The sequence below is a fragment of the Gymnoscopelus braueri genome (genome assembly GCF_963280865.1).
Source record: "Gymnoscopelus braueri genome assembly, chromosome: 23".
NCBI lineage: Eukaryota > Metazoa > Chordata > Actinopteri > Myctophiformes > Myctophidae > Gymnoscopelus > Gymnoscopelus braueri.
Window position 1 is genome coordinate 19,618,192 of NC_137625.1, and position 27,500 is coordinate 19,645,691.

Genomic DNA, 27,500 nt, shown 5'->3' on the forward strand with positions numbered 1-27,500 from the left:
GAAAAACATGAAAACGGATGTGACGTCCCCCCCATTGTTTTGATCGGCGAAAATTACGTTGTGATATACGACGGCGATGACTGATCGTCACCCAGACCATAGATTATAGAAGAGAAACTGTCCGTTTGTCCGTCATACCGTGTGAAAGACCGTTTATTTACCTATTTTGGACGAAAATGACTGGGGAAAAGAATCAAAAACCGGAAACGGAATCCAGGTCATGAAACCGGATGCAGATGTCCGTGAAGTAAGTGGAACTCGAGAATAACATTGAATATTAAGCAGCATAGCGCAATCAGAGATTAAACAATGAACGCGCGTCGAGCGCGTCGACGGCCAACTGGACAAAGTAGCACTTGACGCGTTATCGCGTCGTCCGCAGTCAAAGAGTTAAGCTTATCAAAGACTAATACAATGTTGTTTGATCTGCGTTTGCTATAGCACTGACAAAGGTCCCAGGACCGAAACATTTGCTAATTTTATTCACCCCTCACCATGAGCACTTTATGAGCATATAAAAATAAAGATAAAACTATTTTCTTAAGTCTCTGTCTAAGGAAATTTCCTTAATATTTTATGCAGCAAGCAAGTCTTTTTCAGCCAGTTTTCCTTTATGTTTTTGAGACCACCGCACCTGCAGTCAACCCTGAACGAAGGACAAAGAAGGGTGCAACAGTTTTCCTTGTTCTTTGCTATAACCACACCAGACCATTTTGTTTAATTAATCCAGAACACAAGCAGATTGCTGTAATCTAAAATTCTCTATAACCAACAATGTGTGAGTGATAATTCTGTGTATCAAACATAATTCTATTCCAAGGCAACGTCGCTCTTCCATGGGCAGAGAGGGAGAGAGTGTAAGATTGCACTGGGGATAATGGCTTGCACAGTCTTCTCTAAAAAAGCAATGGCATCTGGCACGGTGATTGGTTTTATTATTGTAGCGCCCAAACCACACCTACGCATAATGTAATGGGTAGCGCAGGTGTTTTAGGAATAAGGCTGGTGTCGGAAGATAGCAACTTTTGCACTGGAACGCCCCTTGCACAATGCTAAATCCCCAAGATAGAGCCCTATATTTCCACCCCAAAAAAATATTTGTTGGCTTTTTTTTAACAGTTACTGCCTTTCAAAACTCAAACAATGGAGTAGCCAAATAATGCAGAAGCGGAAATTCTTCAAAAAAAAACTCCCTTTGGAAGTAAATCAAAGCCACATCTACATATCTAAACATCCCTGTAGGCTGCAGGACCTCTGCCTGCAAGGCTCTTCAACTGTATTACAAAATGGTATTTACAGCTCTACATTTCTTTTGGACCTAAGTAGTAATAGCTAGACTTGTACGATGAATAGTGAAAAAGGACGTTTATACTTTAAATTTTAAATTTTAAAAACAACAGTACAAGTGGAACACAGGATGTCTTTGACGGACAGACACTCTAGGTGAGCATTCCTGCTTCTTGATTGGCCGGAAGGAAGGAACACCCCAACCCACCCGGACTCCCCCACCCCCCATTCCCACTGTATTGATAGGCCCACCCCCTCTCTAGCTGAACCAGGAAGAACATGAGGGCAGAGAACGGAAATTGATAATGACCATGCTCTCTGTGTGTGTGTGTGTGTGTGTGTGTGTGTGTGTGTGTGTGTGTGTGTGTGTGTGTGTGTGTGTGTGTGTGTGTGTGTGTGTGTGTGTGTGTGTGTGTGTGTGTGTGTGTGTGTGTGTGTGTGTGTGTGTGTGTGTGTGTGTGTGTGTATTGCATAACATCTTAATCAGGCCAGGATTTTTCACAGAGTGAGAACAAGCTGTGCTCTGATGGACATTCATTGTTTGAAGTGTGTGTGTGTGTGTGTGTGTGTGTGTGTGTGTGTGTGTGTGTGTGTGTATGTGTGTGTGTGTGTGTGTGTGTGTGTGTGTGTGTGTGTGTGTGTGTGTGTGTGTGTGTGTGTGTGTGTGTGTGTACTGTATAGGTAGGTCTTGTTAATCTTTGACCTTTAACTCCTCCCACACAACAAACCACTTCCGGCACTTTATAATACAAGTAAGACGCGCGAACGCTGGAAGCGAACGCAGCTCGAAAATATTGTGTATTTACGGACTTGTAATCAGTGTTATTTCACCGTGATGGGGAGAGAACATTGACATTGTGTGTGTGTGTGTGTGTGTGTTTTGCAGGCTGTTTTAATCAGAGCATTGTCTACATTCCTGCACTCTGGCGCACTCTGGCGGCTGCACACAGGCAGTGCACGCACACAGAGACACAGACACACACACAACCCGAGCACGGTTTCATAGTAAGCTGCACTTGGGCGGAGGCGCGGGTTCCACGCCTCCTTCCGCGTTCGCAATCACCTGCTTTTTCTTTTTTTGTTTTGCATTTTTAATTAGTTTTTTTTTATGTTTTACTGTTTATTACTGTTGTAATAAACATGTGGAACGGGACAGCTGGATTTATGGGGAACGCGCATCAAAGTCCATGAGTGCGTGTATGCGGACATTGAAAACGGGTCGATGTCCACACACACCGAATATGATGCATGTTCCCGATAAGTTTGCAAGGGCTCAGGGCTGTCCCATTATAAAACTGTCAAGTGCATGAGGGCTCTCACACAGTAAAATCTACAGTGTCAATGTAACCTTTTGTAACTCTGAGAGAGTACAAATGTAACCGGGTCCATTTGGTTACATTTGTACACTCTACAGTTAAATTGGGGATTTTACTGTGCACAGACCTTTTGAGCCCTTTATGCAATATTTTTTGCAAGTCCACATTAATGCACACTTTGCTTGAGGCAATGACATTCAATTCATGGCATTGTGATGAAACAGATCACAACACACACACACACACACACACACACACACACACACACACACACACACACACACACACACACACACACACACACACACACACACACACACACACACACACACACACACACACACACACACAAACTCACTAGGCAGTATGGTCTTGTATCTGTTCTTGGTTCCGTTGCTAGGAATATCCAGCTCCTTTGGATCAACAAAATTCATCGGAATTTCCTGTGATATATGTGGGAAGTACAAAAAAGGACAGATAAACAGACACAACAATCAGTTAAATCATCACACAGATGAGCATGCAAGGATTGACAACAGAAGTACGTACAGAAATGACAAAAGAACAGCAGGAAGGGTGTGATCAAAATAACAATCTTCTTTTTTTCTTTTTTATGTCCAGCATCTAGTGGCCTATTTGCCGTTTGGATGTGAGCTATTACACAATTCAGTAAAAAACATCATCTACAGCAGGGGTCTTCAACGTTTTTCAGGCCAAGGACCCCTAAACTGAGACAGAGATGAAGCAGGAACTCCCACTGCATAATGTATACAATGGACCCTTCGCTAAGCCCCACCCACTCCACTCTGTGACTGGTGGTGCGAAGTTAGTCACACCCAGGCCTGGCAGCGCCTGGCAATCTCTGCTTCTCACCCATTGACTTGCATGTTAAATGACGGCTTTTCCCCTTAAAAATAATCGATCATTTCATCAGCAATAGCTTCAAAATCTCTTCTAAATCTAGTCAACAAGGCCTGCAGTAGGCTATGCACTGGACAAATGTGCATGACATTATTTCAATAAATTAAAAACACGGGAAATGTTAGAGGGAGTAATAGCCATGGATACACGACGGTTGTCTGTCTCGACCGTCATGGATGAACTTCAACCTGGTGTTTGCACTTTCTCCATTTATAGCCCGTACATCTACAGAAACGTTCATATTGCAAATATAAAGTGCTTATCCCATGGCCACGGATGTTAAATTTATGTACGGGCTCTCAAAAGTACCCGTATCATCCGTATTGTTCAATAAAAAGCATTTTAATCTGATCGGTGGCCATTTTCTCCATATGCTTTCAACTAAGCGACCCTATCGGTTGGTAGGTGTATTGCACTCTGATACATTATAACTCTATGAGAATATGGCCACCAATCGGATTAAAATGATTTTTATTGAACAATACAGAATATACGGGTACTTTTGAGAGTCCCGTGCATCATTTTAACATCCGTGGCCATAGGGTAAGCAATTTATATTTGAAATCTGAACGTTTATTTATTTATTTATAGATGTACGGAACCGTAAATGGAGAAAATGCAAACACCAGGTTGAAGTTGATCCATGACTGTAACAGGAGTTTTCATGTACCGCAGGGTAAGACTACAGTACCAGTTAATAAATCGACGAACAAATGAATGAATATACTTTAACGTGCGGAAACAGGCAGCGCTGTGATTCTGAATTTTGTTACGATTACGGTGATTAGTGACACCACCTGGGCGAGTGAGTCGTGTAACTTTCCCGACGTTAAGCTGTGTATGTGTTCAACAACACAGCCATGCAGCCTTGCAGTTTAAATGCAGATTTCAGCTTGGGAAAATAACCTTCCAACGGTTTTGGGTATGTGGAATCTGTTGCTGGTTCATAGTCACCATTGCGTTATCGTGGTATTATTCCTGTTCTATTATGTTGCAAATTATTGTGTGTGTGTGCGGCGAAATAACATTGACAGCTATGGCAGGTGACGAAAGCTTGCCAGACCTGTGCCAGGCTAACAACGGTTTCTAAGCTGGCATTGGACAATCGCTTTTGGGGTGGGGTTTAGCGAAGGGTCCATTGTGTTGCAGATTAAACTTTTTCATAGATTTGATTGATTGATTGATTGATTGATTGATTGATTCTTTCTTTCTTTCTTTCCTTTATTTATTCAGGGGAGCCCACTGAGAGCAAGCTCTCTTTTTCAGGGACGCCCTGATAACAGCATATAACACATATACATAATGAAAAACAATAACAAACATTTGAATCATATTACAATCGTCACAGAAGCAAATAAACAGTGTTACATGAAACAGGTGCAGTTACTATGAAATTTGTCCTCGAGAAGTACCCTAAATGTCTCTATTGAGACCAATCGCTCCAGTTTCAGAGAGTCCTGAAGTTTGTTCCATTTGTGTGGAGCATAATACATGAAGGCAGTCTTTCCTTGTTCACTTTTCTTACGTGGACTGGTATATCTAATGTGTCTTTGTGAACGTGTTGAGTGTCCAGAAACCTTTGGTTCTAAGAGCGAAGAAAGGTATAGAGGAAGCTTGCCACACAAGGCCTTATAAATAAAAAGAATACAATGTTGCTCTCTGCGTACTGCGAGAGATGACCAACCCACTTTATCATATAAAATACAGTGATGGGTGTGATAGTCATCACCAGTGATAAAACGTAGGGCACTGTGGTAGACTGCCTCAAGAGGCTTGAGTGTAGAGATTGAGGCATGCATGTATAGCACATCACCATAATCAAACACAGACATTATGACAGATTGAATAACAGTTTTTCTACTGGAAAGAGAAAAACAGGACCTGTTTCTGTAGAGGAAACCAATCTGCCCTCTTAATTTTTTGGTTAGGTTCTCCACATGAATCTTAAATGAGAGCTTGGAATCTAGCCAAATGCCCAGGTACCTATAAGATGAGACCAGTTCAATTTGTTCACCTTTAAGAGTATGAACACCAGTAGAGGAATTTGTGTTAGGAGATCTGGAAAATACCATGCATTTTGTTTTGTTAGCGTTTAGGACAAGTTTAAGTTGAATTAGAGCCCTTTGAAACCTAGTGAAGGCAGTCTGCAAATTTGCAGTGGCCGCTTCAAGCGTTGGGCCAATGCTGTACAAAATTGTGTCGTCCGCATACAAATGGACATCCCATTTCAGGGAGGGGAGTACAACATTATTAATATAGAGGGTGAACAAAAGGGGGCCCAAAATTGAACCCTGAGGGACACCTTTACCAACAGATAGAGAACTAGATTTAAAACCATCAGCTACAACGGCTTGTGTTCTATCCGTCAGATAATTGGAGAACCATCTGACAGATAGGTCATCCAAGCCAATGGAGGATAGCTTCTGTAGTAAAATAGGATGATCCACGGTGTCGAATGCTTTAGAGAGATCTATGAAAATAGCTGCGCAGTGTTGGTGATTATCTAGACCGGTTAGAATATTGTTTGTGACAAGAGTTGTAGCTGTCACAGTGCTGTGACCTGGTCTAAAACCTGACTGTTGAGGTTGGAGTATGTTATGAGTGTTCAGGAATGCACGTAGCTGTGAACTGACGAGGGACTCAAGGATCTTGGCCAGACAGCATAATTTTGATATTGGCCGATAGTTATTTAGTTCTGACTGATCACCACCCTTGTGTAGTGGTATGACTTGTGCATCTTTCCAAATTGCGGGAATTGAGCCTGATGTAAGTGTTAGATTAAATATATGGGTAAGTGGTGCAGTAATTAAACGTGCACTGTGATTGATTGATTGATTACTGTATTAGTCAGAAATGTAAACAGTACAAGGTACAGTCAAACATTTAGGCTAAAAGGAGAACAGAAAAAAGTCCTGGGGCGTTTTCTATAAAGATAGCTTCATAGACAAGTTTGACAGCTTTATCATTAGTGTTGTGTCAATTCATGCTTTTTTTTGTTTGTTTGTTTACACATTATATTTTCTAATACTTTGGATTTATGTTATTTTCAGACATCTAACCACTTAAACCCTCAATACTAAATACACTTGGATTTGTACTTGGCTCACTCTTTTCCGAATCTTTTCGCTGAAAATAGCCGATCTACCAGCTCACACAATGTGTCATAGTGCGACGCGTTGTGAGCTTGTAGCTCGGCTAGTTTCTGCAAATGTCTCCCCCAGAATAGAGATGCTAGGGTTCATGGGGATAATGTAAAAAAAAAAAAAAACTGAAGACCCATGATCTACAGTATAAATACAATAATATAGGGATGTTTATATGTAAGTAAATTAGGAAACATAACATAATAGGGAGTATGGAATTGAAGTAGAGGGGTCTCAGACATAATTTGCCCTCAGCCTTGTTGCTTTAATGACATACACATATTTTGTATCCAGGAAACGTTTTATGAGCCCATGTGTTTGTTTGCTGTTGCTGGGAGTGTTGACAATTTTCATTGGCTGGAAAACACCCCATTCTGTCACCACCCTTTGTCATGACCTGACCTGACCTGACCTGACCACACAGGTTAGAAAGAGATATTAGACTAAATGAATGATTATTCTTTGAACAGTATTGTACTGTGATACACTACCATGTACGAAACAAAATGAAATGAAACAAATTATCAGTGGTAGAGCATAACTAAGTATGTTTACTCAAGTCCTTACTGTAAGTACAATTTTGAGAAACTTTTACTTTACCTGAGTATTTCCATTTTTCAATACCTTATGCTTTAGTTCATCACTTTTTTTAATCAAAAATCTTTTTCATATTTTTTCTAAAATAGCACATCTACAAGTTGTGAGCTTGTAGATCAGCTATTTCCAAATGAGCTGAAGTGATTAATGATCAATGATTATAGTCCAATAACATTATATAATATATGGTTCTGAAATGGGCATCTTGCATAGTGAGTACTTTTACTTTTGCTACTTTAAGTATACTTTAATGCAAAAAAATACTTTTGTACTTTGATTTAAGTAAGATTTTAAATAGGGGACTTTTACGTAACAGAGAGACAACCTGGCGACAAACCGTGATTGCCGAGCTAAAGGAGATGAACCTGACATAGGGCGAGGCACAACATGCAGCACAAGACAGGTCCCGATGGAGGCAGATCGTTAAAGCCTTATGTTCCACTAGGGATGAAGAGGATTAAGTAAGTAAGTAAGTAACGTAACAGAGTACCTTTACACCGTGGTATTGTGACTTTTACTTCTTCTCTCACCACTGGGTTATACTGTATTGCTGTTGAATTCTGTTGCCCCATGGATGACTGCACCATGCTGATCTACTGGGTATTCATTTTTATTCATCACTTCAATAGTTACCGACCATTGCACTTTTGCACTCAATTATCTTTGCACTGTTTTGACCTATCCACAACGCTCTTTGAGATTTTTACTGCACTGTGACCCCACGCAACATATATTTAGGTACACTTGGGTAGGTGAATGTACAATAATGAAATGTTGAAGTGAAATTAATAGGTTCCATCCAAAACTATTGTGAATGATGTTTACCAGAGAGGCCAAAAGAAAAAGGCCAATATCAAAATCAAAATGTCTGCCGAGAAATACAGTGACATCAATCTGGGTCAACAAATCAACAAGTTTTGTTTTGTACATAAGAAATATGACCAACCGATGAAACATATTAACAAGCACTTACGCCTAAATAACAACTACACTGACTGGAACCATTGGAACACAGGTTCTTTTTCCATTTTCTGAAAAGTAACGATTTTGGACAGGTTGTGACGATTTGTGTTATTATTACAGTGTAAGTGTGTGCGTCCAAGAGAGAGTCCTACTCACTGCAAACTCGGCGTGCAGAGAGTGTGTGTTGTTGGCGACGTCGCGGAGCTGCTGTCGTGTCATTGGCCGGCCAGCCGACAGCAGGTACTCTCTGGCCACAGACTCCCTGGGGGTTACCACGGCAACGCTGAGGGGCTCCACGGAGCCCAGGGCAGACATGTCCAACACCAAGGACACGTTGGACCCACGTCTGCAGCAGGACACGGAGGGAGAGAAGGAGATCACTGAGTGTTTAGAAACATTGATTGATTGATTGATTGAGCGATTTGATGTGTTATTGTGAGGGGATGCCGTCTTATTATTCACAATAAGAACGGTCACAAATATTCTCTTTTCTTTATTTCAGGCAGAAGTGCATTGCATTCAGTGGTTTCTCCTGGTTGTCAGCCATTACCTGCAGAAAGTGTAACATGCATATCGTTGCCGTCGGGCAGAAACCTTGTATCTCCATATTTCTATAAATATATATAAATTGATGCCCTACTACTTTGACATACAAGAGTGTCGCGCTCATTGAAAATAGGCAATCTACAAGCTCACAACGTATTGCATCGCGACATGTTGTGAGCTTGTAGATCTAGCTCTATTTTAGAAGCAAATTGAAAGTGTAAATAATAATGATTCCCCCCCCCCCCCCCCCGTTTCCTGTTTTGAACAGTTTTGGACATACAAGGTTTCCATCCGACATGCGACGATATTCCCCTTATAAAGTCACCTCCGCTGGCCAAACAAATCACTTGACCCACCCAGTCACCTTGTCATTAGCCTTGGTACCCATGCGTTGTTTTGTTTTTTCCTTGGGCTTTTATAGGGCTTTTTACCAGCCCTATGCTGCACTATACATGTACTTTAGACAGAAAAATCTGTGAACCAATCGGGGGAAAGGGGGGGGGGATCCTTCGAATTTCCCTCTGGGGGGCACCATGTAAAGACCGGATGTCGGCCGGTTTACTCTCCTTCAGCTCTCCTCTTCCGGTGGTGCTCCTTTGTTTTCATTCCTAATAACAACAACTCTACGCGTTGTAATGGGAGTTGCCGACAGATTCAGCTGCAGAGCTCTGAATCTGTCTAAAGAGATCATCTCCATGTTTATCCTGGCCCAATCACACAGTCTGGAGTCATCATCATCACCATTAAGAAACGGCAACAATAGACAGCACTCTTTCTCACCAGACTTGTGCCAAAACATAATCACAATATGGAGGATAGAGTCATTCCAGAGGTCCACCTTCATGCATTGATCCTGGAGTTGTCTGCATCAGTCAACTAGTTACCAGACTAGCACACCATTCATTCTGAACGCCACAGTCTTCTCTCCTCAATCATCATCATCAGGACGCTTGGCTGATTTCAGACATCACAATGTATGTACTTGTCTGTACAAATAGTAGTGCAAGTCTTCTGTGTCTCAATCACAAGCAGTGTAAAGTCTGAGAAAATTACCAGAATGAAGTCATTTTGGTCATTTGACTCGCTTATTCTAGAGCAGTGGTAAGCAACAGGCGGCCCGTGGGCCAGAACTGGCCCGCCAGCGATATCAGCAGCAAATTATTTTTAAAATAATTTACAATATCTGACCCTTCCACTTCCACGTACTTCCTTCCACATGTAGGCAATGTCCAAAATAGTGAATCTACCCCCACATGAAGAATGCTTTAAACCAAGTTGAGAGTGAATGAAAGGTGTGTAAACAATACACTGTTTCTCTCTGTATCTAAGAAATGACCTTGGCCTCGTGTTCTATGAAAGAGCTCATTTATCTCTGTTCAAAAAGGAGTATGACTGTCTGTCTCCAGATAAAATGTTCTTTTTTCTTTAAGTTTTGATTGAATTAAAGTCCTCCACGTGCAACATTCATGGATGTGGTTCCCAAACCTTTGAGCCCCGAGACCCAAAAGAGTAATTTGTGAAGTGGGGGTGGAGCTGGACTCCCAAACATACAGAAATATATAACAAATTAACCACTTAAGCTCTATGTAATAGTGAGAATAGACTTATTTCTTATGAAATCTTATGAAATAATGAACAAAAAAGTAGGAAAAGCAACAACAACAAAAACATATATTCACTCAACCCATAAAAATGTGTTGCCGACCCAAAAATGGATTCTGATCCACAATGCTCTACATAACAGATTCTGTTATTACTGTCTAACCCCCCTGACATCCCCTAGTTATCCACAGACCGCCTGTGGTAGTAGACACAGGTAGTAGACAGTATTGGTGCCGTCCTATAGTGAGCATTAGGATCGATATTATGGAGATAAGGTTGTAAAACTGTGATTTGTTCCTTTTAAGGCCCCTATATATATATATATATATATATATATATATATATATATTAGGCCTGACCTCGACTAAGTCGAATAGTCGACTGGTTAGTCACGGGGGGTCCGAGTCGACTGCGTGTCTCTTAGTCGAATCTAGTTGAGAAAAAATGTGGGCCAAAAATGTTTTCAATAGTTTTTTGGCCAAGTCTACAACTGCAACCACACGTAACTTCCACTTTATTCTTCTTATTCCTCGTCTTTGTATTGGTATTGTGTGTGTTGGAGCGCCTCAGTGCGGCTGCAGAGTTCATGTGCAACCTCTTCCAGAGAGAGATAGAGACACTAGAAACTCTGCTGGAGACACAAAACAAACTGTGTAGACTTGGCCCTTTGAAATAAAATGTATTTTGGCATTTTTGGTCTCGGAAGATTAGTAAAAATGCTGGCTGTGGCGGATTAATTAATTAATTAATTCCCGGCGGTCAATGTGTTAAAATATCAGGTAAGATAATAAGTGATAAGCATAAGGTGCAGGAGATGGAAGCCGGGGGAGGGGAGGTCTGCTTGGCCTTGCTACGTGTCAACTTGCTTCCTCCGCAGGATAGCGCTGCATCCTGTCTGTCTGATTGTTGATTGGCTGCCATCCAGGAAGGACAACGCACGCAGACGGTTACATACAAACACACTTTCATGCGCATCTACAGACACACGCACACACAACACAACACACACACATACACGCACACAACACACACACACACACACGCACGTGTGTCGCTGTGCGTGCACACACACACATGCACAACACAAAAACACACCAAGAAAAATATCCTGCTCTCACTTCTAGGCGGAACCTAAATAACACTAGCTCACTATTAAAACATGATGTACTCTCCTCACCTCCAGACAGCCTCAGTTTAACCCATTAAGACCAGGAAAAGCATCTGTCATTTTAGATTTTAACCACTTTAACCATTATTTTATACTTTGGCTATTCAAAAATAGCAAATCTACAAGCTCATATCTCGGCACGACGAGCTTGTAGATCTGCTATTTTTGAAAAATTGTGCAACTCAAATCTTTGCTTCTGGGGGTCCCAGGAACTAAATATTTTCAGATGGGGGTACGCGGCCAAATACATATCTAAAAATGATTTCTAAATCCTAACAGTACGTTGCTATCAGTGGTGCTCAAACTTTTTCATGTCAAGGACCCCCAAAATGATATGTATTTGGCCGTGGACCCCCATCTCAAAATATTTAGTTCAATGGACCCAGAGAAGAAAATATTGGAGTTAAAAATGTTCGCTTTAAAAAAATATATATATATATTCAAAGATTTGCACAAATTGTCAAGATTTTTCAAAGATTTACAAGCTCATAGCGCGGCACTATACCAAGATGGCTATGTTCAGCTACTGTATAATGCCTGTAGTAGCTTGTGTAAAGCTAGTGACAAATAATCTAGTTTAGAAAATACCCTTTTTGTTTTTGCTTTGTTTTTATAATATTTACAGTATGTGCTTCATCAACTTTGGGTTCTTAACACTGCTAAGTGAATACATTGAATTATTAAATTGAATTAATTTTAACAAATCTATATGGTTAATACAATATAACTAACACAACTGTGGTCATTGGAGGTGTAGTCCCTGCTCTTTTATTGAGGCATTTAGATCCTGTGTTCGTGTAGGACCACTACTCTTTGACAAGAGGTATTGATTGACCCATGCAGCTCAAAGTGTAATATATCCTCTGCCCAAACTGGCTTTGTCTTAGATCAGCGGTTAATTTTGGATTTCAGCTTTAAAGCTACAATCCAATACTTTTTTTTATATTTTAAGAAATACATTGTACTGCATGTATAGAATATTTATACAATATAATTAGAACATGTGTAGTGTTTGGAGGTGGTCTCCTGACTCCAATCCAATCCAATCCACTTTATTTATAGAGCACATTTAAAACAACAGCGTTGAACCAAAGTGCTGTACACTAAGTAACAAAAATAAAATACTAAGAGCAAAACAATACACAATAAACAGGGGGGAAGCTACGTTCAACCAGGGAAACTCCCCCCTGTCAGGTGACAAGAAGGTCAGTTGGCTCTCATGCATTGAAGGAGGCATGAGCTCGGCCCTGGCCTCCCTCCCTAGGCTGGTGAGGGGGAGTGTAGCGCCCAGGATCACTTAGATCAGAAAATTAGAAATTGTCACCGGGTGAAAAAATTAACAGGGGGAAAAACACATAGAGGGTGCAACATATAGACACATTGCCTGGTGGAAACAGCAACTCTCAGTCTGAATCATCGAAAGCCAAGGAGCACAAGTGAGCTTTCAAACGTGATTTAACCAATTCAATCCGGGAACGCATACTGTGTAATTTTTGATTTTTATAGCTATAACCATTATTTCACACTTTGGGCTATTCAAAAATAGCAGATGTACAAGCTCATATCGTGGCACCGAGTGCCAATTTTTTTTTACTCAAATCTTTGCTTCTGGGAATTCTGTTTTTTTTAAACAGTTTTTTTGAAAAAAACTTATGTTGCTATAATATCAGTGGTTCTCAAACTTTTTTCATGTCAAGGACCAGCCAAAATGTATTTGTCCACGGACAGATCTATCTATCGCTTCCATGAAGACATTTCTACCCAGGTGTGAAAAGTTATTTGAAGCAGACGGTGCATTGGATTTGAAACTAGATGCAATGCCATTTGTAAAGTAGCCTACTTTGGACATTGTTGCAATTACCTCTCCATCGGGAGAAAGACAACAGACCTAAACTTACAGATTGTAGCTTAAAACCTTCCATGAATTCATATCATTATTGAACATTTTCTTAATTATATTTCCATTGTTTGTTTGCAGTGATCATTTTAAGTTAACTACAGTAAATGAGCAAATGAATAGTTGTTTGTTGGGGGTTTTTTTTTTAACAATTCCTTTCATCATAACTGAGGGTATTAATAATATTAATGCAATACACCCACTAAAACACTGGAGCAAGGCCATTGCAAAATGTGACAATGTTCTTTGTTTCTTTGTTCATTCCGTGCTTAAGCAGACTCAACAACTAAATGATAATATTTTTTAACTTAATAAAGTATAACGTTTTCAAGAGCTGGACTTGAACTGACTAGCACCGAGATGTTAATAGCCAGCCAGGAAAAAAAAAAGGAAGAAGAAAAAAAACACGATGTAGTATAGCCATGACTTAATCATGTTTTACCATATGGACCTAACGGCAAGTGTAGCTGAATCTTTTCCTTTGTTCAGTGCAACAATTCAATGCCTTCAGTAGCTGACCGGTAGGTGCTGACTGATAGAGTTTCCTTAAACAACGGTCCATTAGAGCTGTTGGACAGGCTCCAGTCATTTATAAATGGAAGTATTGGAAGTGTTTTTTCCCCCTGACTTCCCACAGATAGGTGGAAACGTGTGATATATGCACTGTTCTCTCCATTGGTCAACTAAGTGAATGCTTGAGTGCTCTTGAGATGTCACCTCTGGCATCAACGTACAGAGGAAACAAGTGGAAGTGGGCTACTCCCCTCACATAAACATCAGTGTGAAGTCTGAGCTCAGAGACTAAGGGCTACTACACACTGCAAGATATTGGGTCCGATTATGCTGTCGGGGACCTTTTTTGGTGCTCGCCGTCAAACCCCCGATCTAACGCAAGATCGGGCATTGATCGGAAAGGTTTTGCTCGCTGTGAGCAAAGGCACTGCGAGACGAACCGGCCGCGATAACAGTGGTCGTCGATGCCTTCCAAAGTGTTTCTAGATATCTAGCACGTTTGATATTTGGCTCCGTCGCCGACTGGACATCATACAGTATGAATGGGGTTGCGATCCCTCTGTGGGCAGATCCGTGCTACAGCCAATGAGAGCACAATACTTTTTTGTATCACCTTGGCGTGAACGACTGAGGAAATGGTTCAGAACAGTGTTGCCAGATTTAGCAAGAGAAATAAGCAACCTATGAAAACAAGGCCAAAAGAAGCGACTAGGCCACACGAGCACTTTAAACCTATATACAAATACATTGGATATAGCGTTGCATCGTTGTGAGCTTGTAGATCGGCTATTTTCAAAGAAAAAAAAATTACACAAATCTTGTATGAGGGTCTATGGCACAACATATTTCCCGAAGGGGCGGGGGGGGTCTGCGGACAAATACATATTAATTTGGGGATCCTTGCCATGAAAATGTTTGAGAACCACTGGTTTAAACAACATTTAGAAAAGATAAGCAACTACACTTTAGTAACAAGCCCAAAAACGCAACCCGCAACCACCAATATTTACAAGCAACTGCACAGAAACAAGCCCAAAGTCGCTTATAATAAGCGACTTTGGGCTTGTTTCTATTAAGCAAAGATGTGTTTCTATTAAGCAGTACACCTGCTTAATAGAACAATACAAGTTTAGAGGTTAAAGTACAGTAATTCACACACGTGAAAACACGCACGCAGACATACTCGTGCACACTCTCACTCACTCTCGCTCTCTCTCTCTCCCTCATTTGTAAAATAATGAGACACAATCTTAGAAATCTCACAACAACAACATGGTGTGAAACCCTCTGCCAGGTGTAAGCAGGATGCTGCTGGTCTGGTTAGAAACAGTGTTGATGCAGTGAGAACTGGACTGTGAGCGCAGAGGGGGGTTGTGTAACCCACCCTGAAGGGGAACCGTGTCCCCCGCTCACTTCACCTCAAAACAATGTCCAAGGTGTTTTTGTTCTTGTTTGCTTTCTTGTGCGCGTGTGTGTGTGTGCGAGTGTGTGCGTGCGTGCGTGTGCGTGTGCGTGTGCGGGTGCGTGTGCGCGTGCGTGTGTTTGTCCCTTTAACAGGCAGTAAAAGTTTCCTACTTTTCGTTTGTGTCTGGGTAGCTCAGCTCACGTTTAGATGAAAAGGTTCTGGGTTTGATACTGGGCACCGCCAACTCAGCGAATGAGTAGCATGGCTACTAAAGACGTGAGGTAAGTACTGGGAGCTGATGGTAGGTGTTGCGCTCCACCTCAGCTATCTTTTTCCCAGGAGTCTAGCGCATTGTAAAGAGGCTATAGACGCCCTCGTTGCTCAACTGATACCGACAATAAGCCTCTTCGACCTTACTTGTTTTGTCTCTGCTTCCAAATCAATCAATCTCTCTCTCTCTCTCACCTCTCTTGTAGTCCTGCAGCAGGTTTCATCCTGAAAGGGGAGGGGCAGGGCTTCAGCTCGTGATGTGAGGTTGCTGGGGCAGCGGTGTTCTGGGGTGCGGGGTCACAGTCTTTGGGGACAGGGGCGGGCACAGGGCTGGAAACGCACAATACATGAAACTTTAGCTTCATCAGTACGAGAATACTGGCCTTTTTAATCAATAAAAGTGTTGATACATATATATCAGTGGTTCCCAAACGTGTTTCCATGGATTCCCCGCTTCTTACATGTTAAACACTTCAGACGCGTCAGACTAAACACTTAAATCCCAATATACTTCTAGTACGAAGACAAGCTGAAATAGCCGATCTACAAACTCACAAACACGTTGTGAGCTTGTAGATTTGCTATTTTAGAAATGTTGATAAATGTTGAAAAAAAAATTACAAGTTGGACTGATATCACATTTAGCGGATGTTGACCAGTTTGTCATGGAGAGGGTGGGGGACATTGTCCATGATGGCATGGTGCTTGGACAGCCTCCTCCTATCAGACACGACGGCCAGGGAGTCCAGCTCCACCCCCACGCCCACTGGCCTTCTGAATCAGTTTATTGTTTTTTAGTTAACGGCTGATCCTTCAATTAGTATTCCTTCCTTTAATTCAAATACCTTGGTGAGGGAACAAAGGGCGGAGCCAGGCGGCGGCAGGCTATGATTCGCGTCTGCTGGGGAATGGGCGTGGCTATGGCTGGAGGGAGCTCGGCCTGGACCATGCTTCCAGAGGTCGTGACCTGAACAAGACAGAGGAATAGTGACTGTGGACTCTATGTGTACCCATGAGACTGAACTGATCAAGCTGATGTTCTTCGCTCAATATTTCAAAATATAACCAGTCTTTGTATAACATAACAATGCATTAAAGTTAGTGTAGGTGATATTTTTTGGGGTGAAAACAATTATTTTGTTAAACCTCTACATTCTGATAGTAGTTGTTGTTTGTTCAGTAACAGAGGTCTCCCGGTTTGCCCAGCTCTTCAATAAAGAGAAAATACATTTCCAGGTGGTTTGCCACCTCCTACTGAGCATTACTTTGTAAGAGTGAATAAAAAGGGAAAGAAATACATTTTAACTTTTGTAACATTGAAACGTTTTTCACACTTTACACTTACACACCATTTTTACAATAACTGACATGCTATATATGCAAATCATAATAATTATTATATCTCCTTAATTATACTCTGATGAGTTACAGATGGATCCATCACAAGGAACAGATTCACACTTGCTCCAAAGGTTCATAACTTCAGTCAACTTAATTTCTTGTACGTACCTTAATGCCCTTTGACCTTTGGGCGTGGTCAGGGGAGATAACAGAGGTCAGGTGGAGGTCAGGGGGCAGAGCTTTCACCTGTCTGTCCGAAAGATTTACTTTTTCCTTCAGGCGGTACAAAACCTGGAGAAGAGAAGAGAGGACATTGAAACATTTGACGAGAATGCTTCATTTATACTGTGTTGCAAGCCGGTGTCATTTGCCGAAAATGCATCTACAAGCTCACAATCAGTGGAAGAAAAAGTACACGATTATTTACTTAAGTAAAAGTACCAATACTGCAATATAAAAATACTTTTTTACAAGTAAAAGTCCAGCATTCAAAATTTACTTGAGTAAAAGTACCAATAGTAAAAGTACTAAAATGTTTGAAAATAGCAGATCTACAAGCTCACTGCTATTTTCAAATAGCCTACTGTATGTATAAAATAGGGCTAAAGTGGTTAATGTGTGTTTCATAATATCATAATTTATATCTGAAAAGTAACTAGTAACTAAAGTTTTCAAATAATTGTAGTGGAGTAAAAGTATAATATTTGCCTCTGAGATGTAGTGGAGTATTGAGGTATTTCCAACAAATACCTCAAAATTGTACTTAAGTGCTGTAAGTACTTAGTTACTTTACACCGCTGCTCACAATACACTGCAACATGTATGAATCAAGCTTTACGCATAAAATAATGACAGTAGAGGACGACAACTATTGGACCCTCTCAATGAACCCTGTGGGTGCTGACATTAGAAAAGCCCTGCTCAGGTAAAAAAAAAAAATGCTTTTGTGGAGTGGTTCTCCCCCAAGTGGAATAAATCAGCATTGCAGCTCCAGAGAAAAGTAGAAAAAGACTAAATGACCTCTAATGGCATACAGTTTAGGATATGGGTTTATGCATTTAAATCCATTACCAAGATTGTGCAAACAAACACACAGCTATTTGGTTTCATAAGCTAGTTGCGTCCGTGCGTGCGTGCGTGCGTGCGTGCCTGCGTGCGTGCGTGCGTGCGTGTGTGCGTGCATGCGTGCGTGCGTGTGTCCAGCATACCATCAAGCAGGTAATGATGATGATGAAGATGGTGAAGAAGAGGACAATGGCATAGAATCCCTCTTGATTCCACACATGGTCCCTCTGCTGTCCCTGGAGTACATTCTCCTGGGGGGGGGGGGCAATGGGAAGAGACAAGGGAGATGGAAAGAGAGTTAGATTAACAATGTATTGACGAGTGCTCATCACACACACACACACACACACACACACACGCACACCTCAAGTGTTGTTCTGTTAAACTACGAGTCTCTTTAAATTCCTTTCCTTAATTTCTTCATATTTCTTTCCGTCTATCTGCCCCATCTTTCTCCATCACCACAACAACATCCACGTCTGTCTCTCTCAACGTAGCGCCGCGCGCGCGCACACACACACACACACACACACACACACACACACACACACACACACACACACACACACACACACACACACACACACACACACACACAGAGAGAGATGCATCAGGAAATTAGATCTCACACACAAACACACACACAGACAGTCACATAGAATACACCCCTTGATATTGATCTTTGGGCAGTGTGTGTGTGTGTGTGTGTGTGTGTGTGTGTGTGTGTGTGTGTGTGTGTGTGTGTGTGTGTGTGTGTGTGTGTGTGTGTGTGTGTGTGTGTGTGTGTGTATGTGTGTGTACTATTTAGGCCATCAGCAAAGTTGCACGGTAAAGGTCTGCATGCTCCAGCAGCATGCAGACAGCAACTTGCAAGTATATATTTTATTTTTTCTCTCTTTTTTAATTAAGAGTAGCCAATAATGTTTTACCACTTTCTCTCAATTAAGTCATTATTCAATTCTCAAGTTTACAATAGAAGCCAGAATCCAAGTTTCGTCCACAAAATACAACCTTGCCCTCTGGTACCCTTCACAACATGATCCATACTGTTTACTCCATAATAATCAAGAACAGGAATCTGTTGCACATATCATGAATAGAGAGTCAATTTGAGATCAGCCGTTAGTGAGGACCAATGCAAAATATCACTGTATTTCTGTTAAAGGAGTTACTCTGTGGAACAAATGCAGAGATTAATTGAAACAAAGTGCGATATTACGTTCAAGCAAATGTTTAAAATGGACATACTAAATAGATATAGAATAGAATAGCTAGTTAGGTACAACAGATGTAGGTTTAGATCTGGAGTATCATTTCCACTGCCTTGTATGCTTGATTTTTTGTTTGTTTTATGTATTAGTTTTTTTTAAATGTGAGTGTGTAAACACTGGGGCGGAAAGCAAAACAATAATAATCTGAAGGTTTGAGATATCTGAGATACATAAAGAAGGGGGTAGGACCTGATAAGTTTTCACAAAACTTCTTCCTATTCATTTTTCGAACATTATCATTTTTTTCATTTTTTTTCATTTTTCTCATTTATATTTTAAATTATGTTCGAAATAAATAAATAAACTAAAAATTGTTGCCCCGCTTTCAAGGGACTCTATATGGCACGCCACGATCGTAACGTGGATTTAATTGTTAAAGAACTGCGGCGTGTCACTGGACACATTTCTATAATATTAACAAAACTGCTTAAACTGACGTTTTTGCCTTATCTCAATATAACAATACTTATACTGTAACTCCTTTTATTACCTAAAGCTGGTCTAGAAGTCTAGACCAAACAAAGAAGAAAGTCCAACGTTAGGGGTCTGCTACACCTTCTAACCATAGACTGTAAACAATATGGACGAAGAAAACAGTGACACCCGTTTTAAAGGCCACTTTTTCAGTATTTAGAGGACTACAAATACCACAATTTGTAGAGGAATGGCTGGAGAAATTGCTGGACTGGCTAAAAGAAGGCTGTACATCAAAAGCAAATCTTACTCACCAAAAATATCAGAAGGCAGGGAAGGAAGGACGGACGAGGACAAGGTTCTTATGAAGAAAAGAATGCTAAAAGCTTTTCATAAACACAAAGTAAAAAAAGTACTGCTTTGTCTCCCCAGTGGCATAAACTGCAGACCAACCAGGAAAGAAATCCAAGGCACTCTTGGTCTTCTTCAAGTGAAAAAATATATTTAGATTTTTTTATTGGTCAAGGCACCAAGTTGTTTTGTACTGCCTTGCTCAAAAAATGAAAATCAAAATATATAAATATATAAAATATATGTTTTCACTTTGTGTTTATGTATACATACCAAAGAGCACATGTCTAGAGAGCCATTTGATCCATGCAGCGCTTCCTCCCATAGTTTCATGCTAAAAGCTTTTATTTGCTAAAATACAGAAAATACAAAAACTCAAAATACAAGCAATATAAAAATCTGACAGACAAAAGCTCTTTAGAAAACAATCTGCCTCTAAGGCAAAAGTGAAGTAAAAATATTGCTGTATAGATCCAACAGTTGAAAGTGGAAAAAGGAAAAAGGAGGGGATCAGCAAGAGAGAGAGATAGAGAGGGGTAATAATACATATATTGTATGTTTTCCGGGCATCTGTATCTTATACTGTATATGCGTGCATGTGGCTATCTGTATATGTGCTTGTGAGCGTGCGTGTCCAAGGCTAAGCTTTGGAGCTCTGCGCTAGACAGTGATAAAGCCTCTATTCATCACCGTATACACGTAAGATCCTCCTTTCCCAGGTCCCACGGTCCGTCTGTAATTTTACTCTACTACAATTATATGAAAACTTTAGTTACTAGTTACTGTAGATTTTGATTATTATTACAAAACACACTAACCACTTCAGCCGTAAATATATTTCGGCCATTTGAAAATATAGTAACAATATTTGTAATACATTTTGAACTAACTAACTAACTAATATTTTGATGCCAATACTTTTGTACTTTTACTCAAGTACATTTTGAATATGGGACTTTTACTTGTAACAGAGTACATCTACATTGCAGTATTGATTCTTTCACTTAAGTAAAACATGTGACTACTTCTTCCATCACTGCTGGGGGCTGCCTTGGTCGGGGCTGTGGCCTCTCTATGAATTGTAACTGTTGAACCCCAGGACCCCGTCTCGAACGATAGCCCCTGCCCTGTCCCCCGTACTGATCCTGGGGTTGATAAGGCTCTCTGGGCACTGGGTCATATGTAGAGTTGGGGTTGAAGATCGGCTCTCCTTGCCCCCACTGTGAGTTGTATTCCTACCCTTGTGGTATGGGCCCATAGCAAAAGGGGGTACAGTGTTAGGGCCATTGGCATGATACGGGTAAAATAATGAAATACCAACCATACCATCTCATGTGGGTAGAAATGTAAAACAATTGCTTTGATATTTGGCAGCTTAGGGCATGTCCATAAGATGTGTGTGCGAGGACTACAAATTGCTGGACTGGTTAAAAGAAGGGCAAAACAATTATAAAATATTGTTCTGTGTCTGCCATCATTGGCAGTCACTTTATATAATGATGATCATGATCTATATTCATGAGCTATATTCGTATTTTGACATGATTGACATGATGTCTTGTGTGTGCGTGTGAGTGTGAGTGTGAGTGTGAGTGTGAGTGTGTGTGTGTGTGTGTGACTACTAAGTATACACATAGTTCTATCTATCCTGAACACATCACTGAACCAATGCTTGTGGGAAGTGCTGGTTGCACAGCTTCTGTTGTTGCAACTAGCGAAAAACAGAGGAGAATGGCAGCACTCAGCAGCTAAAAGTTTGAATATTTTTACCCCACTAACAGCATGAAGAGCCCTCAGCGGGAGCAGACAACATCAATTCCAGTTTTCATCCCCAGAGCATTTTTATGTCTTTACCAAGGAAATGACCCAGTATGTAAAAACCAGACTGACCCATTATTCTTCAAATGTTGCTTCATTCTTATTTAATCTTGAACTGGAGATGTAAATGTTTGTCTTATAGTTGGAGACCCCCTTCTTACATATCTAACAAAAACGATTCTCAGACATGTTTAACTGCTTCACTTTAGGTCAAATAATGAAAATCTGCTAGCTCACAATGCGCAGCTTGTAGATGGGCTATTTTAGTAAATATTTTGTATAGTTCACTATATTATGGCCAGAATATGGATGCTAGTTTTCATGTGGTTAAAACACATAAAATAAGACTTAAATATGTAAAATTGGTTATTTAATTAGTTTTGACTACCTCAACTCAGACACGGCCTCACACTTCAGCGCCGACCAGGGGGGCCCGGATCCCAAGTTGGGAAACACTGGTCTATGGAATCAAACTCCTCTCATCTCCTTTTCTGCTAACGTCTTTGTGATCTACACACCAGCTCTCCAGGGTGATAGATGGTAGCTCTTGGTAGCTTCATTAGCGTTGAAGGAGAACAGCTCATTGTAATAATAATTCATTTCATCCGTCTATCTTACCACCAGCATGAAAGGCTAACAAGCTCTCTACAACGATCTGTCCTTAACTGAGAAATAATGAGGTGTTGGGGAAATCAAATAGGTTGGCTTTCTCTCTGATACATGCACGTGTGCGCACGCAGCGCTCACGCGTACACACACAGACACACACACACACACACACACACACACACCTCAGTGGAGACCTCTGTGATGCCAAAGTGTCCAAGGCTGCGGTGGAGTATCCTCACGTTCAGTGATTGGATGACGTCCTCAGCTGGGCGGGGTTCTGTATTCCCCGGCCTATCAGACGCCACAAACAATTCAATGCCATTCTTCCTCTCCTGTGAAATCAAAAGATCAATCAGTCATAGTGGACTGCAGAATCAATCGGACACTCAGTGCCATTTTAACATAGTATAGAGTTATATATATATATATATATATATATATATATATATATATATATATATATATATATATATATATATAGGTAACCGGAAATCCCCGCCCATATGCTTGTATGGAGTTGCTCACTCCATACAATATAGGTTTAAAGTGGTTAAACTGATAGTCGCTTCTTTTGGACTTTTGAGCTTGTTTTCGTGGTCCTGGTTGCTTGTTTCTGTCCCAAAATCTGGCAACACTGCTTAAACCGCAGGATCCGTACTCTGGGGGGAACGTTTGTCAAAAATAGGCGATCTACAAGCTCACAACGCATCGAGATTAGGTGTAGACGGGGGGAAAAAAATGGTGCTCATTTTATTAACCTTTATTCACAAAGGGCAGGTTAAAAACCTTGCACGCTCTTTTACAGTAACATATTCCCAACATTCATCTCTTTTTGGTGAACATTTGATTGATTCAATATTTGATTGACACATTTTTAGTAAGTTACACCAAAAAAGCCAAAAACTTGTTTCTATTGTGGTCCATTTACACACACCAAGTCAAGTGTGTGTGTGTGTGTGCGCGTGCGTGCGGGCGTGCGTGCGTTTCAACTATGGTTTACTTACACAATATTTTCAGACAAAGGTATTAGTCTTCACATACCATTCAGTGTGCGTGTGTGTGTGTGTGTGTGTGTGTGTGTGTGTGTGTCTTACATTTAGTCGATTGATGTGTACGTGTCTTGGCGGAACACCGAGCGCGGCCGCCACACCCTCCCGAAACCACCGAAGAAGACTGACATTCAGCCTCTTCACGTCCACAGCCAGGTACTGGTGAGAGAGAGAGAGAGAGAGAGAGAGAGAGAAAATGAATGAATGAAAATGTGAAATGATCTTGTTTATACACTAACCAGGCAAAGCAACATCATCACACGTCATGTTCCTTTTAGGCAATCTGGTCAATGTGACTTAGATGCCCTTGAGCAAGGCACTTCATTTAAACCTAATACCTAACATCGCATAATAAATAAATAAATAAAAACGTGCGGCAAGGCAACGCTATTTTGGTATATATTTATTATAGCTGAATGTTTGCCAGATTTATGACAAATATCTGCCCCCCCCCCAAACAACCCATCTCCACATTCTCTCTCTTTTTTTGTATTTTTTATATAGGCCTACTTTTATTTTTATTTTTTAACCAAAAATAAAACACATACCGTATTTTCCGCACTATAAGGCGCACTATAAGGCGCACCGTCAGTGCGCCTTATAGTGCGGATGCGCCTTATAATCCGATGCGCCTTATATATGTATCAATATTGGTTCCCTTGGTTTCCGCACTATAAGCCGCACCGTCAGTGCGCCTTATAATGCGGATGCGCCTTATAATGCGGTGCGCCCTATATATGAAAATAATACATTTATTGAAGGTGCGCCTTATACTCAGATGCGCCTTATAGTGCGGAAAATACGGTACACACATACAGCTCAGCCTTGATTGAATACATTATTTGCATTTTCACATATTTTGAAACATATTTTGTATAAACAGCTTCTGCTGATTTCTGTGTTTTCCCCAAAGGTCTCTCAGATTTCATGGAAAATCTAACCGCAGGCGGCTGCAAACATACGTACCCCCCCCCCACCACACACACAGATATATGAACACAAGCTCTCGCACACTCAAGCGCACCCCCTCACGCATTAAACACACACACACACACACACACACACACTCATGAGTCATCGTGGATTTTCCTGCAGACATTGCCACTGACTCCAAAGGTCCATATTTAGACTGTATGTATAGGTGTATAGGTGTGTGTGTGTGTGTGTGTGTGTGTGTGTGTGTGTGTGTGTGTGTGTGTGTGTGTGTGTGTGTGTGTGTGTGTGTGTGTGTGTGTGTGTGTGTGTGTGTGTGTGTGTGTGTGTGTGTGAGTGAATGAATGAATGAATGAATGAATGAATGAATGAATGAATGAATGAATGAATGTTTTATTTCCGTGTCCGGACAATTTCTTGACCCATCCCACATGGGATTATTAGACACATCAATTTAAAAATAAAAAAACAAAGTTACAAACATTCCAGTGTACACCCAACTCATAGTACAGCCTGATTTGAAACAAACCACATACAGTACATACATTTATATATACCTGCACATAGAATACATACACATTTATAAAGAAATTCATCTATTATAAGTCACCCTTCTCCTTCTATCCCACGCTTTATAAAGATATTCTGAAAATGCAAAAATATGAAGAAAAATAAATTCAATTAAGGCACCATTCTCATAATCTATCAGGTTTAGATCAGGGGTGTGGACTTTTTTAAACAGTATATCTCTCAGGTCATCATACAAGGGACAAAACAAAATAAAATGGATTTCATTCTCCACCTCGTTCAAATCACAATATTCACATATTCTATCCTCCTCAGCTATGCCTCTATATCTTCCCGTTTCAATATGTAATGGCAGAATGCCACATCTTATCTGCGCACAAAGTCACCTCCGACTTTTTGCCAAATTATACAAAACATAATTTTCACATTTATAATCTTTGTATGCATTTTGCAGGCAGGTTGATAATGATATTAGGTGCCTCTCTGGCTGTGTGTGTGTGTGTGTGTGTGTGTGTGTGTGTGTGTGTGTGTGTGTGTGTGTGTGTGTGTGTGTGTGTGTGTGTGTGTGTGTGTGTGTGTGTGTGTGTGTGTGTGTGTGTGTGTGTGTGTGTGTGTGTGTGTGTGTGTGTGTGTGCGTGCGTGCGTGCGTGCGTGCGTGCGTGCGTGCGTGCGTGCGTGTGTGCGTTCATGTGAAGTGGTGTGCATCCAAATTTAGAGTAGTGTAGAGTTTTTGTTTTTTATCTTGAAGCACTTTAAAAATGTGTTTCATTTATGTCCCTAGGATGGTCCCTAGTAGCCTATGTGTCCTTGACCCCTAAGTTGTATCCTCCCCAGGAACTTCACACCTTCAATTCAAGTGCATCTGTTTCCTCTGTATGGTTGTTTGAAATCATCCGTATCTCTGTGTGTCCCGCACACTCAATGCCTACACTGTGTTAAAAGTGATATTGTTTTTGTCTCGCCCCTTAGGAACAGAAGGTCTGAGTTTTTAACAAATCACATCGCTTAGATTCCCGTCTCGGTCCTTGGTTAAAGGCTAACTAGGTAACTTTGAGCCTAAATTTAAAAAAGATATATATATATATTTATTTATTTTGTGTGCATTTTTCCCCCTCTATCAGCCACTATATAATTATGCTGGGGAGTTTTCCTGCAGAAAGACGCATCCCTCTGGCTGCATTTTGGTTTTATTCCACTGTTTAATGTTGACATTCCACTGTGTATGTTGACATTCATCCCTTGCAGGGACGCCTCTGTCTGTAGGATGTCTCCTTAAGCATGATGAGTGGTATACCAGTACTGTGTGCTGGCTGAGCCATTATTTTCCTCTTGAGAAAGAGTCGTTGCTAATGTCGCCAATTGGGTGGTCTCCAATGTTTTGTAGTTTGACCATGATACTTTATTTAGAAATTTCTGTTAGAGGATAAGCCCCTCGAGATGCATCATCTCGTTTTCGAGGGGGTCCTCGAAAACGATATGATACGATACGTGCTGAGCTTTGAAAGCACATCCAATCGGAGCATGGCTGTGCACAGATTTTGGGAGGGAAGGTGCCCTAATGTACAAACAGAATGAAAACAGAATTCAGCAAAAGCAAATTGCCTATTTATTACTGGAGGTTATAGCAAATTTAGAAACCAGAGAATGTAAACAATCTAGACCCAGTTACCTACTGTAGCAAGTTCACCCTTTTAGGTGTGATGTGCATGGGATAGACATGCCGTAAACCTGGGGTAAAGCACAGGACCCCACCAGCAAAATAACCTTGCCTTTATATTGAACTGTTCTTTCTTATATTTACTGTTCACTACACCAGCATGCAGCAATTCATAATGAAATTCACTCATCATGACGTTTGCCATTTCAATCTGCGATAGATGGTAGGAGGAACTCCCAAAGCAAAAACTATTTTTTTTTAAATGAAAAGAATAAAGAAGTCAGCACACACTCCATAACTTTAGTTGTGATGGATTCAAACAGTCCCTAACCACAGGGTTTCACCGACGGCTCTCCCTGGGGGGCATCAGGTTCCAAAACAATGTTACTGATCACAAACAGCAAGCAGGAAAAATGTCACAGAGACACTTCGCAAAAGAGAAAAAGTAACATCATTCAGGTCGCACCGGTACCTCAGTGGTTTATGTTGTGTACTGTACCTCTCACACGCAGAGTTCAATTCCATATCAGTCATGTCATCTCCACTCTTCCAATATCCCTTGTCTCTCTCTGCGGTACACGCTGTCAATAAAATAATATGGCAGACAGCATGTGTTCTCTGCTCTCTCCCTCTGTGTGTGTGTGTGTGTGTGTGTGTGTGTGTGTGTGTGTGTGTGTGTGTGTGTGGGCGGCGGTTTGCTAATGGCTAAAAACAACAACATGTCCTGTTACCACTTAATTCAATATGTGAAACCATAACAGCCAGCCAGGCCAAACCCACACACACACACACAAACCAACAAACAATCACACACACAGCCAGAGAGGCACCTAATA

At 40.9% G+C, this 27,500-nt stretch overlaps 1 protein-coding gene across 1 annotated transcript in view; it reads right to left on the minus strand.

Annotated features, from left to right (window-relative positions):
• The window catches only part of ptprr (protein tyrosine phosphatase receptor type R), a gene marked incomplete at its 5' end in the record, with an annotated part of 55,476 nt that overhangs the window by 12,455 nt on the left and 15,521 nt on the right, over positions 1–27,500 (minus strand). Inside the window, 8 exons of the mRNA XM_080421137.1 lie at positions 2,962–3,046; positions 8,384–8,573; positions 15,824–15,958; positions 16,474–16,595; positions 17,138–17,260; positions 18,178–18,285; positions 22,680–22,829; positions 23,592–23,705. Coding sequence (XP_080277263.1) covers positions 2,962–3,046; positions 8,384–8,573; positions 15,824–15,958; positions 16,474–16,595; positions 17,138–17,260; positions 18,178–18,285; positions 22,680–22,829; positions 23,592–23,705 — 1,027 coding nt within the window. The remainder of the gene's footprint in view (positions 1–2,961; positions 3,047–8,383; positions 8,574–15,823; positions 15,959–16,473; positions 16,596–17,137; positions 17,261–18,177; positions 18,286–22,679; positions 22,830–23,591; positions 23,706–27,500) is intronic.